This window comes from Mauremys mutica, chromosome 4 (genome assembly GCF_020497125.1).
Source record: "Mauremys mutica isolate MM-2020 ecotype Southern chromosome 4, ASM2049712v1, whole genome shotgun sequence".
NCBI lineage: Eukaryota > Metazoa > Chordata > Testudines > Geoemydidae > Mauremys > Mauremys mutica.
Window position 1 is genome coordinate 98124850 of NC_059075.1, and position 14324 is coordinate 98139173.

General features: G+C 39.4%; 1 protein-coding gene across 3 annotated transcripts in view; it reads left to right on the plus strand.

Annotated features, from left to right (window-relative positions):
* SBF2 (SET binding factor 2) overlaps window positions 1–14324 on the plus strand; it is a 595592-nt gene that overhangs the window by 295950 nt on the left and 285318 nt on the right. For all 3 annotated transcript variants that reach the window (XM_045015032.1, XM_045015034.1, XM_045015033.1), the window contains exon 6: window positions 3094–3199. In XM_045015032.1, the coding sequence (XP_044870967.1) occupies window positions 3094–3199 (106 nt within the window). The remainder of the gene's footprint in view (window positions 1–3093; window positions 3200–14324) is intronic.

Genomic DNA, 14324 nt, shown 5'->3' on the forward strand with positions numbered 1-14324 from the left:
AGTTTCAGCCCGGTGACCGAGTAATTTATCAAAGGTGTTATTCCTCTCTATCCCCCTATAAAGAATGCAGTTACTATGTGGGACTTAAATACAGTGCTGGCAACTCTTATGGGCTCCCCATTTGAGCTGCTAGCTAATTGCTCTCTAGCTCAACTTCCTCAGAAAATAGCTTTTTTCATTGCAACAATGTGAGCCAGAAAAGTGGGAGAATTTCAATACTGGATGGCAGGCCCTCCATTTACAGAGTTCTTTAAAGATAAGGTGACCTTAAGACCACATCCAAAGTTTTTGGCCAAAGTTATATTATGACTTTCATCTAGAACAAATGATATACTTATCTGTATCTTTTCAGAAGCCGCAGTCCAGAAAGGATGAACAGTGTCTTCATACACTAGATGTGCGAAGAGCACTGGCATTCTGTTTAGATAGAATGAAGCCATTTCAAGTATCTCTCCTTGCCTTTTTGTTTCTTATCATGATAGAATGAAAGGTCAGGCAGTTTCAGCGCAGACTATCTCTAGATGAATTACAGCATGCATTACAACAGCCTACAGGGCAGCAAACCTTTCCCACACTGGAAAGACTCCTTGCTCATACCGCAAGAGCACAAGCTATCTCTGTGGCCATCTTACAAGACATATCTATTCTGGACATAAATGCTGTTGCGTGGGCCTTTACTCAGCATCATGCTATCACAACTGCTTCCAGATCTGATGCAAACTTTAGAAAAACAATCTTGCTTTTGCTATTCAAATAGACTTCATGCCTCACCTCTTACCTGAACTGCTTGGGAGTCACCTGAGTGGAATACAGATGTGAAGAAGAAAAAATTATTACTTACCTATTCTGTAACTGTTGTTCTTCAAGATGTAGGTTATACATGTATTCCTTGACTCTCTTTCGGTCCCCTTTGCACTGGAGTCTTGAGCCATATATTCTGGTACAAAAGAACTCTGGAAGGCTGAGGTGGTGCAGTCCTTAAATAGCCTTCTAAGGGGCTACGAGGAAGTGTGCGGCGCATGTGACGCCCTGACAGGTACTGCTATGGAAACCCTCTGGCTCCAGGTCACAGGAGCGTGCATGCACACCTGAGTGGAATACACATGTGAACCACACTTAGAAGAACAGTTACAGAATAGGTAAGTAACCATTTTTTCTCTTCTTCAGAGAGGTAAAATGACAATCTCTTTGAAGTAAAAATATCAAATTAGAAAGCAGCAGAAATATAATTAGGTTCACACTGTAAATTCTCAGGAAATTATCCACCACAGGAATTCTCCTCTTGATTTTATGTACAATAATATGGTTCAACCAGACTTTTGGATTTACTGTAGAGTTCTCTAATATTTTTAAACACAAGTACAAAACAAGGAGAATTCAGGTGTGTATGGTTGACTCTCCACCAGTTTGCTTTGAAGAAAATCAAATCTCTTTCCCACTATCTACAATCTCACTAAACTTTATTGTAGGGCTATTGAAGTCTCTAGGAAAGTGGACTTAGCTGTACAACAGATTTTAACTCTTGTATTATTAGATTTAACAAAGTATCATTGCACCTCAGATGTAAATTAAAAAGCCAACTAGGTTAACATAATATGAATTTTGTATCAGAGCTGGTGATATGAATCTTTGAAATGGTATGTTATGAATGCAGTCTTTCTTTAGTTAGGAAAATGAAAGCTACCAGTAAGTGAAAGCTGTGCTAAGCTTTCGAGGACAGAATTATGTCTTTACTCCACTTTGCCATATTTATTTTTATAGGCTTTAAATATTGTAGACAGGAAAATAGGTAGAATTCCAGCAATAAATTACTTTGCATACCAACAGAATAATTGTTACAAAATATTAACAGAACAGCAGATAATGTATTTCAGATGTATTTTATCTGGGGTCTGATATAAACAGCTTGATATTGTAAGGTCTATTATTATGACTTCTGACTAAAGCTAACATTTCAGAAGTTCAGGTGTAAGCATTGCTGTATCACTTGAACTTTGAATGACACTCATGACTGTGATTTTTTTCTGTAGAAAGGATGTTGGGCATAAGCTGAGCCTTATTGTGGCACCAATTTTTGTTGCACAGTGGTTATGCACATCAAAATTGCAGAGAAGATAAATGATATGAATGATCTGAAAGAAGAATTATTACTCACTGTGATTAGTAGAGTCATTAAGATTAGCGAGGTCATCTTTTTCTATTTTTTTTCTTATTTAAACTACTGAAGAAAATTAATCACAGTTTTAAAACACACTCGTAAATAAAATATTTGGTAGCAGACCTTAAACCATTTCTGTAACAGATGATGATAAAGTAGTCTGCTATTATAACCTTCCTTATTTTATAATTCCCACAAACTTCATGACCTGGTAATCCCAGTCTCAAAGTTATTTCATTTCTTTGTTATTAACCCAACATCTTATTCTGTTGTCAGTGCTTTTTTTTTAACCATTTTTACTCTGTTCTTTGCAGTTCTTTAATGTTTTTCATGGTGTTGCATATCTTCATGGAAACCAATTGATAACTGTTTGAACAATTCAATTCAGATGTTTCTTAAGGGAGGAAGTTGTCACATTCAAACTGTCATTCCATTGCCCTTATTTTACTTCTCCATCTTTTCCAGACATCTTTTTGTTAAATGATGTACCAAAACTATTTTTTAATAAAATGAAAAGTGTATTAACATGAAAAATGTAAGGATTTCTTTTAGTTTAAATAATGCTGAAAGAATTACATCCAGGGGATACCATTAGTTATAATTATTAATAATCATCATCATCCTTGAATGAAGAGATTAATGCTGGTCAGATGCTAGTATTGTTGAGTGGTACTTCTTCTGGAGATGCTTCGGTCGTAACTGCTGTCCCATTAAAGTCACTGCTAACCTGTGCAGAGGACATTGATTTCCAACATAGATTTAAACTTCAGTATGTAATAGAAATAATAATGTCTTTGAGATTGAAATAGGTAAATAACAATATAACATTTTATACTGTGTGCTTGGTCTGAATAAGAGATTAAATATATATAGCAAATATGTAAAACTATGTACAAACGAGATTAAAGTATGTATTGAAATATCTCTATCTACAGAAATTGTTTTCATTGGGAGCAGGAGACAGACAACTGATACAAACCCCTTTACATGAAAGCCTTCCTGTTACCAGTACCAGTGTGGCTCTTCTTTTTCAGCAATTGGGTAAGTCTGTTCTTAGTTTCTTATGGTGTTTTACAAAATGTTATAGAATGAGGTATTCTCATTTAATTTAGTCGTGTTAGGTCAGTGATCAAAAAAGCCTGCATTAATGCTATCATAGTGATTATTTGTTTTGAATGAGATAGCTATAATGCTTTTGTTACGTTTATATCTGACTTAGGGTGACCAGATGGTAAGTGTGAAAAATCAGTGTCAATAGGCGCCTATATAAGACAAAGCCCCAAATATCAGGACTGTCCCTAAAAATCGAGACATCTGGTCACCTTAATCTGACCATATAAACTTCCTTTCTCCACATCCCATTCTTGGAATTTTTCTCTGGCATTATGCAATACTTGCAAGCCTGTTGTAGATGGAGTTAAACCTGGCTGTGTTTCATTACACCTGCATCATATAAAGAATTTCCTCCCTGGCCACCATAGCAGCCCTCTACATATCCAAGGAGGATAATTTTGAAACTAGTATAACTTAAAATCACACATCATACTCCCATCAAAAAGTTTAGTGGACTCCATAGTACTTGCTGCTAATATCTCTCTAACTTATTACAATAGTAATTGAAAAGAACCGCTGGCCCATTCTTTTTATTTTGGTTCCAAATTGAATGACGAAGACCACTGCATCTTTAACTATAATTCCACTTCACCCAGTAGACCACTTCCGACTGACCATTTTGCTTCCCCTGCCTTCGTTACTGAAATATGAACTGCAAAACTCCTACCTAAATTTGGTGTGGGTTTGGGAGCTGGAAGGAATCAGTAAATCTGCTCTCTACGTTTCTGAGCCTCTGGGCAAGTATTCAACAATAAAAGGGCCTAGGGATACATGTGGGGAGTGAGGCAACAACATAAACGTAGAATGAAAATAGAAAGATTTTTACTGAGGAGGAGGAAGAAAAGCCTGTGAACTTGGGCAAATCAGCCTGAGACACTTGCCCCCTTTAGGATATACCACTGAAAAAAGAAAAAATATGTGTAGGGATAATCAAAGCGAGAGCGTTAAGGGAAATCCACCTGTACGAAAAGCGTTAACTACTAACCCTGAAAAAAAAATACACTACAGGATTCTGTATCTATCTAGTACTCAACTCCATTAAAATGTGTTGATTAATACTAACAAATTGAAGACACTGGGTTCTGTTCTATTCTATTATTTGTGAATGAATAATGTTCAATTTCAGAGTCTGATTAGCATTCTGCCTCATATGTAGGTGCAGATTAAGAATTGGGACAACTGCAGAATTATGCATGAGATTTTGTTGCTGAACTTTCAACTCGAGATTGTTCTCACCTTATAAATCAATATGTGAAAAAAATGCTTTCCATTCCCATTAATTGTCCTGAGATATTTGATGATAAAGTTCAGTATGCTTTGGTTGGGGTAGGGCTGGTAAGAATAATAGCCCTTGATATTCTAAGGATAGTGATAATAGACAAATTAGTGTACACTAAAGAATTGTAAGCAGATCCTTTGTAATGGGAACCAAATTTACAGAAAATATTGAATTTACTCTGTCATAGCCGATTCGCCATTCTGCTTCTGTTACAGATTGTTTTCAAATGTTAAAATAAACCTTACTTATTCAGGAATGAAAGACTGGAATAATATGACACATGTTCTCAGCCAGCATGAATGCTTCCCAAGCCACAGAAAATGCATGTAAGTGGTTGGAGTTGGAAAACTGGCTATGCTCAGATCACAGCATTGTCAAAGAGAACCAAAAATGACTGTTGTATGAAGCCATATTCTAAAGTGTTTGGCAAGACTCTTTGCAATGGTTCAGTTTTGCCGAATGAAACCTCTCTTATAATGCTTCTCTGGATAAATTATTGCAGCAAAACAAGCTTGGCAACTTTCTTCACCTAGTTCATCGAACTTCACACATGACCTTGCAATTTAAGAGCACAGGAAATACACTAGTTATTATGAGATTTCAGACAATTATGCTGGGTACATTCCTTCTGAATGTTTTATAGCACTTATGTCACAGAAAGTCAAATACAAAATATTGGCACTGATACATATATTTCTACCTGCTGTTGAATAATATTAAATTTTATCCCTTTCCTGCAGAAGGAGTAATTGTTAACTACAATTTGTTGACACTGGAGTGCTGGTCTAAATTCCAAACCATATTCTGGATGACCTGTATATCACGGACATCACTCATTACTGTTGTGATTGGGTAGTTCTGTCAGCTTTGAATCCCTTTAAGATGACTGTGGGCAGTGTTCAGGCAATGGTTCAAATGTACTACAGCAAAATAATGAACTGCTATATGCCACTCTTAAGTTTCCAATAAGGGGTATAACAAGGTTTGGTATATGTAAAGAAACAACAGCATTCACATATAAGCATGACAGTTTATCACCTCAGTATCCAAAGACAAGGTATTGTATAGAATGTTACAGTGACTCAGTTCTGAACAAACGCAGGGTAGTATGCATTGATCAGATGGGCCATTTGAAGTTTCACTGTAATATCTGTGGACTTAGAAGTGGTGGAAAGGAAGACTTGTTACAGAAATGCAGAGATCTTGGACCTGTAATGTCTCAGGATGATTCCCCTGACATTGACTGAGACTGTTGAAAAACTGACTGGATTTGCTTTAATCTCCATTGAAAATTGCATAGCTGATGAATTTGACTATAGCAAGGTCATCAAGAACTTCAGGCCAAATTCTTACTCTGTTTGTGTCAATAAGTGGGAGCAAAATGTTGTGGATATGGGCACACTCCTATGAAAACCCCTAGGCACAGTACACGGTGCAGGGATGAGCCTGAAGAGTATGTCCGCTCTCTGAATTATAGTCCCCTACTAACCCTCAGCCTATTCCTTTCTTCAGATCCATAGAGAATCTCAGTTTAAATTACTGTTACTCAAGTTACTGTTGAGTGATCCCCAGGTGTGAGGGCAGAGACACTGCAGATGTGTGGCACTCCTGCCAGGGGACCCTATTGCCACAGGGGCACCCTGTTGCCATAGAGGGTGCAGAGAGCATGATGGGACGCAGAATGCCACCAGCAGCTTCCCAACATTTCTCTAGTTTGCCAGTTCCACGTGGAGAACCTTACCCATTAGATAGCAATCAGCTGGAAATACAAGCTGAAGAACTTGGAGTCCCTTGCACAAGAAGAGCCCCTATAAAGAAAAGTTTGGCCTTTTGCCAACAGGAAAAGTAAAAAAGAGAATTTCTTATAACTTGTCAGAAGTTACAATATTTCAGTTCTTCTTGGAAGAACGAGTTGAAACTTTTGTCACAGCTAGAGACATCTTTTTTTATACTGAAATACTATCACATGGAGCCAGAAGGTTTGGAAGTGTGAAACAATAACAAATAGTACTAAAAAGAAAAATCTCTTTTTTTAAATATTAAAACCCCCTCATTTCTGATATGGTTTATTTTGGCAAAGGTTTGGGGGTAGGTTCTTATTTTATCTCTAGTTTAAAATCTCAAGTTATTTGTAGAGTATAAAGTAATGTGCTTGTAGTCCAAATGGTCCAAATTTAAAATTCATCATTTTCCAACAAGTTACCACACAATGGCATCTGTGATTACTACCATTTTCCATGATAATTGATCTATGGTAACTGTTGTAACATTTACTGTCCACTTATAAAGCATAGTGTACTGTCCAGTATAAAGCATAGTATAGCAAGGCTGTTTACTTGTACGTGAGAAATTGATATTATATAAGCCACAATAAATAATGTATTCAGAGATATTAATGATGGAAAAAACCTGCAAGATTATTTCCTACAGAATTTCTAATACTTTGTCAAGTCTAATTTTAAAAGTTCCATTCAATACGTAGTTTCCATCTCTTGCTATTCCTTTCCATTCTTAGGCCTGGTCTACACTGGAGAGGGGGCTCGTTCTAAGTTACGCAACTTCAGCTACGTGAATAGCGTAGCTAAAGTTGACGTACTTAGATCTATTTACTGCAGTGTCTTCACTGCGATAAGTTGATGGCTGATGCTTTCCCCTCGACTCTGCCTGCACTTCTCACCCTAGTGGAGTACTGGAGTCCATGGGAAAGCGCTTGGCGGTCAATTTATCGCATCTAGACTAGACATGATAAATCAACCCCTGCTGGATCGATCGATCCAGTGGGTAATGTAGACAAGCCCTTAGGTGTTACTGAGGACAGAGTGCTGTCTTTTTAAGAGAGCTGCTCCTACTGTTACCTACTTTAGGGTGAGAGGGGAAGTAGACAATGAGGCAGAAGGTTGAAGAAGCTGCAGGTAGATTCCCTAGCAGTGGCTGCAGCTCTGTGGAAGAAAAGTTCACTTTTTCCTCCCCTCCTGTCTCAGCCCAACACCCTTTTCCCAAAGCACAATGATATCCTGTCTCTGTATAACAAACAAGGAGTCTGGTGGCACCTTAAAGACTAACGGATTTATTTGGGCATAAGCTTTTGTGGGTAAAAAACGTCACCCATGAAAGCTTACGCCCAAATAAATCTGTTAGTCTTTAAGGTGCCACTGGACTCCTTGTTGTTTTTGTGGATACAGACTAACACGGCTACCCCCCGATACCTGTCTCTGTGTATTACTCTGGCTCTCAGCTGAGGCCTCTCCCAATTTGCTGGTCTCTAAGCATCAGAAGGGTTGTGGTGGGAGATGGTTATGCTTTACCTCATGTGAAGATGCACATTTTTTCTATATTTCTGAGATCATGTGGCATGTAACTTTTTCTAAAATGAGGTAAACTTGTCCATTCAAATGTGGGTTGTGTCTCTCATCGTAAGAACTGTTATCTTCTTTTTATGGCCAAGGGAAAGATCCATATTTCTGATGCCATTTTTACAGTAATAATCTGTTTATACTAACATTAACTTTCAGTTCTTGATTATTTTTAATAAAACCCAGATGTTAATACGATAGCTATGTCTGTGTATTCACAATGAATGTGAATGATAAAAGATTACTGGAAAAAATTAAACATTTCCATAAATTCTCTCCTTCATGCTCCCTTCTTATGCAGTCTGATGAAGAGTGCCACTATTTTTCTAAGTTGAAATCTAATCCTCTCCTTGAGTACATAGATGAGCTTAGCTGAAGACTTTTGTGCAGCTGTTAACAGTGCTCATAGAATGGCCTGTTCTAGTCCTATGCCCCTATGCAGAGGCATATACAGTATCTCTTCCTCTCCCACCCTGGGGACAAGTAATATTGTTCAAGTAGTCCAGTCTCCAGTGTGGTGTTTAGTTATTTCTAGGGCTGTCAAGTGATTAAAAAAATGAATCACAATTAATCGTGCGATTAAAAAATCGCAATTAATCGTGCTGTTAATAAGAGAGTACCATGTATTAAAATATTTTTGGATGTTTTCTACATTGTCAAATATATTGATTTCAGTTACAAAACAGAATAAAAAGTGTACTGTGCTCACTTTATATTTATTTTTGATTACAAGTATTTGCACTGTAAAAAACCAAAAGAAATAGTATTTTTAATTCATCTAATACAAGTACTGGAGATAATGCTGCCCACTTCTTGTTTACACTGTCACCTGAAAGTGAGAACGGGTATTCTCGTGGCACTGTTGTAGCTGGCATTGCAAAATATTTATGTGCCAGATGCACATGTTCCTTCATGTTTCAATCACCGTTCCAGGGGACATGTGTCCATGCTGGTGACAGGTTCTGCTCGATAACAATCCAAAGCAGTGCAGACCAACACATGTTCATTTTCATCCTCTGAGTCAGATGCCACCAGCAGAAGGTTGATTTTCTTTTTTTGGTGGTTTGGGTTCTGTAGTTTCTGCATCAGAGTGTTGCTCTTTTAAGACTTCTGAAAGCATGCTCCACACCCCGTCCCTCTCAGATTTTGGAAGGCACATCAGATTCTTAAACCTTGGGTCAAGTGCCGTAGCTATCTTTAGAAATCTTACATTGGTACCTTCTTTGTGTTTTGTCAAATCTGCAGTGAAAATACTCTTAAAATGAGCAACATGTGCTGGGTCATCATCCAAGACTGTTATAACATGAAATATATGGCAGAATGTGGGTAAAACAGAGCAGGAGACATACAATTCTCCCCCAGGGAGTTCAGTCACAAATTTAATTAATGTATTATTTTTTTAACAAACATCATCAGCATGGAAGCATGTCCTCTGCAATGGTGGCTGAAGTGTGAATAGACGTATGAATGTTTACCATATCTGGCATGTAAATACATTGCAGTGCCAGCTACAAAAGTCCCTTGCAAATGCCTGTTCTCACTTTCTGGTGAGACTGTTAATAAGAGGGCAGCATTATCTCCTGTAAATGTAAATAAACATGTTTGTCTTAGCAATTGGCTGAACAAGAAGCAGGACTGAGTGGACATTGTTTTCTTTTTGAGTCAGATATGTAACAAAAAATCTACATTTGTAAGTTGCACTTTTACGACAGAGAGTGCACTATAGTACTTGCATGAGGTGAATTGTTTTGTTTGTTTGTTTTTTACAGTGCAAATATTTGTAATGAAAAATAATATACACTTTGATTTAAAAATAATAATAATTTGAGATCTACCTATCTCATAGAGCTGAAAGGGACCGTGGAAGATCATTGAGTCCAGCCCACTGCCTTTACTAGTGCTGATTTTGCCCCAGATCTCTAAGTGGCCTTCTCAAGGATTGAACTCACAATGCTGGGTTTAGCAGGCCAATACTCAAACCACTGAGCTATCCTTCCTCCCAATTACAATTTCAATTACAACTACAACACAGCACACTATATATATGAAAATGTAGACAAACATCCAACATATTAAATAAATGTCAATTGGTATTCTTTTGTTTAACAGTGCAATTAAAACTGCGATTAATTTTTTTGAGTTAATCACGTGAGTTAACTGTGATTAATTGACAGCCCTGGTTATTTCCCTTTTTAATGATTTGTGATTGCGTCCAATATCAGTGTATAGTAAATAAGAAATGAGACACAAAAATATTGACTAGCCTGGTCTTGTCAAATAACAGGATTTTTAGGTTTTTCACTTCCACAAGTCATTATTTCATCATAGTATCCTGCAGTATCTTCATGCGCATACACATATTAATTTCTAAAGAAAAACAAAATATTAGAGAAATATTTGTAGATGAAGAAATCACCTCTTAAAAATAGCTCTTTATTTAGGAAATATGTGCATCTTTGCAAATCATTACAGTATATGTACCAAAAATACAATATTAATTGTTATGAAAATAAATGTCATGTTTAGAGAAACATTGTGCAATTTGGCCAAGTTAAAGGATGATTCTCCCTACACCATAGGGCACATTGTTCCTGAGTATAGAAATAACATTTTTAAATTGGGCATTAAGGTACATTGGGGAAAATAGTCCAAAATTGTTTGTTTAATAATAAACTATTAAACATTAAATTGAAACTTTTTAAAGTATAGACTAATTCTTTTTATTTTAAAGATATATTCATATATCAACCGATGATACATTGACAAGAAGCAGATTTATAGCTGTTCTCTCCCCTTCTTTACCCCCCCCGCCCCCCCCCCCCCCCCAAAAAAAAAGGTTATGGCAGCAGTAAGGTTTGGGCTGGAGCAGTAGCAGCCAAATAATGTATTTCTTAAGTTGAACTCAGCCAACATGAGGATTTCTGACACTCTCTTGTATCCAAGAGCTGTTCCTGCTTCTCTTAGTCCTTTGTTCAGCTGATAGACATCCAAGGCAGATAGTGAAGTATTAAAACTTAGGCGAAACCTTTCCAGAGCTGCTAAATTCCATCCAGAGGCTTAAGGGAGATTTTGATTAGGTCTCTTCCTTTTCCTCTGTTACCTAAACAACCACTGGAAACAGTGAATTCCTGCTTTGCTTCTCACTTAGTTTTGTCTTCTCTCTCTTTCATTCCCCCATCCTCCAATCCTGCCTGCCTTCCCCTCTTCTGCTGGCAGTGTGGCTGCGCAGCATTGACACATTTGTCTCTTTCATTCTCTCTGATCATCAGCTTTCCCCACACTGGAAGACAGGATTAGAGTAGGGATCTGAGCATCATCAGAGGAAAGCTAGTATTTGTGAAGCAGAACAAGGCACTTCTTCTCTGATCAGTGCTTTTTCTCTGCACTTTGAGCATGTTTCAGGCAGAGCTGGTGACAAAAGTTACTAAGGGGGAGAAGCAGACTGATGGCATGCAGCATTCACATGGCTGGCAGAGTTGGGGGAGGTACTGGACAGCAGTGCTCTGATATCTTCAGTTTTTCTGAAAAATCAGTATTTCCCCAATATTAAAAAAAAATGCCATGGAATTTCCCCTTCCTGGTCCCTCTTGGATTGTCACATTTCTGCATTCTCATTCCACTTGCCCCTTCTCCAATTAGAATCATATAATATCAGGGTTGGAAGGGACCTCAGGAGGTCATCTAGTTCAACCCCCTGCTCAAAGCAGGACCAATCCCTAGACAGATTTTTACCCCAGTTCACTAAATGGCCTCCTCAAGGATTGAACTCACAACCCTAGGTTTAGTAGGCCAATGCTCAAATCACTGAGCTATCCCTCTCTTGCCTGTATTGCTCCTTTCAGTGCTGCTTCACCAGAACCCTTTGTTTTGTGAGTGCATTCAACAGACTTAAAAATGACTTTCAGTATTGCTTTGCTACACACCTGGGAAAGGAGCTTGGTACAAAGCAAAATGAAACATACCAGTACAGTTCACTTTGAATCCTTTGGGTCCAGACACAGAACAAAAGACACTGCTGAACCTGACAACCACAGCTGGGAAAGTAGAGAATTAAATAGGGAGCAGGAATTGGTAGGGTTGTCGGAGAACGATACCTAATGTGGGGCAATGCTCACTGAAGGCAGGAGGGTAAGCTGGCCTGTGTTTCATTTTTCCAATCTATGACATAATTTATTAAAAAAAAAAAAATCTTCTTCACTCCTTTCTAATCCCGGGACCTGCCCCCATGTCTTGAAGCTGTTTGACTCTAGAAACTGTGAAGATCCCAAAGGTGGAGGCAAGGAACTTTAAAACAATTGGTTAAAATCATAATTTTAAAGACTACTGTATTATTTGAGCCCAAATAATTTCAGTTGTCCAAAATGACAGATTTATTGAAGTGCTAAATATTTCTCATATCTGCCCTGTTGCCTAAATTGCCTGCAGCCATTTATGACAGAGGAAGAGGTGATGAGCAGAGAAGTGCCTCACTAATAGTGGAGGTTCTTGGAGTGGCTCTGTATATTCCCACTTATGGGTAATGTGCCACCAGATGGTGCCTAAAAGTAGAGCCTTCTCCAAGCAGTGTCCATTAAATGCACATGCACCCCACTCCTGCACCTCCACTCATCGTCCTTGAATGTTCTGAGGGCAAGGGTACATAACAGGGCACTGTGCCTTCTACCACCTCAGTTCCTTCCAACCGCTGCACCAGATAGAAGTGAACTGTTCCAGTCCATTCAGATCTGGGATTTCCTAACTACTAGGATTCAGTCCATCTCTGAATTCTCTCACCCCTCCCACTGGAAGAGGAAATAAGGGAACTTCCATGGGATACCTCAGTCCTATGAAGACATAAGGTCTCCTCTTCTCAATACAGGCTACTAAGTTAATCAGCCATATCCTTGGTCTCTTATTCATATTTCTTCTGGAAGTTGGTCCTTTCAGTCTTTTATCTGCACTTGACACTGGCCAAAACTGGTGACCAACTGGATATTTTCATATTACTTCCTAATATTAAAGTTCTGTTCTTATTTCTTTTATCCTAAAAAATGGGCCTCCAGGATCCTGCAAGGAAGACAAACGCACATCCTCACAAACAGCTGCCGGTTTGACCCATACAGGGCCGGCTCCAGACCCCAGCGCGGCAAGCACGCGCGTGGGGCGGCCCTTTCCCGGGGGGGCGGCAGGCTGGGCCGGCGGACCTGCCGCAGTCATGCCTGCGGGAGGTCCACCGGAGCCCCGGGACGACCGGACCTGCCGCAGGCATGACTGCGGAGGGGGCGCTCCTCCCGCGGCTCCAGTGGACCTCCCGCAGGCATGCCTGCGGCAGCTCCAGCAGAGCCGCTGGACCTGCGAACCGTCCGCAGCTGCGGGAGGTCCAGCCGCACGACCAGCGGACCCTCCGCAGTCATGCCCGCGGGAGGTCCGCTGCTCCCGCGGCTCCGGGGCGCCTCCCGCGCATGACTGCTTGGGGCGGCCAAAAAGGTAGAGCCGCCCCTGGACCCATAGGAAAATAATCTTTCCTGATCCTTAAACAGGCAGTTTGGTCAGATCCGTAGCATTCTGGAAATACAGTTGGTAAAGCCATAGCTATATAAAGGGATGGCAGGGCAGCAAAATGTCTGCTGAATTCCCAGGAGGGCTTTAAATACAGAGAAGGGAGCCCATGAGAACCAACTGACTCCCTAAACTGCCTACTTCCCCAGCTGAACAAAGGGAGGCAGAAGGATGCAGAGAAGCTTGCCCTCTCTCCTCAGGCACATTGCACATGTGTCCTGTTAGGCATGAGGAAGAAGGTGCAGGGTGGAGAAAGGCTCTCAAATGGACACAGGATTCCTCATCTGCCAGTCCAGCCTAATTCTTCCCTGCTGAGACAGGTTGTGGGTGGGGCAATGAGGGGCCCGGCAACAGTGGTATTTGTTCTAACAAGCTGTGTTAATGCCGGTTCTCTTGAGCCTTTTAAAATATGCAAGGATTAGAAGACTCAGTCGAAACAATCCATTGATTGTACAAGAATTGTAGGAAGGTGATGATTTATGGTCTAATGATGTTCCAGTGAAAGAGAGAGCAATTGAACTCTTGAATATTTTGCTACAAGTATAGGTGGTGACTTGTTTTTGAAAATGTACCTTACAGAAGAACACAAACTTTGTCTGGTGGAAATAGAAAGTAATCCTTATTTTTCTTCAGTTTAATCTAAATTTTGTTTTTAATAAGATGGATTTCTAAAACATAACAGGTCAGATTCATCTCTGGTGCAATTCCATTGTTGTTAATGAAAGTGCTCCAGTGATGATTTTGGACAGCATTTTCAGCTGTAATTTATAGTAGGATTTTAAATGCTAACTCTCTTTTAGCTCAAGCTCTACTCCTGTATAGAATGTTGTCATTCTTCTTCGAGTGCTTGCTCATGTCCATTCCATATTAGGTGTGCACTCGC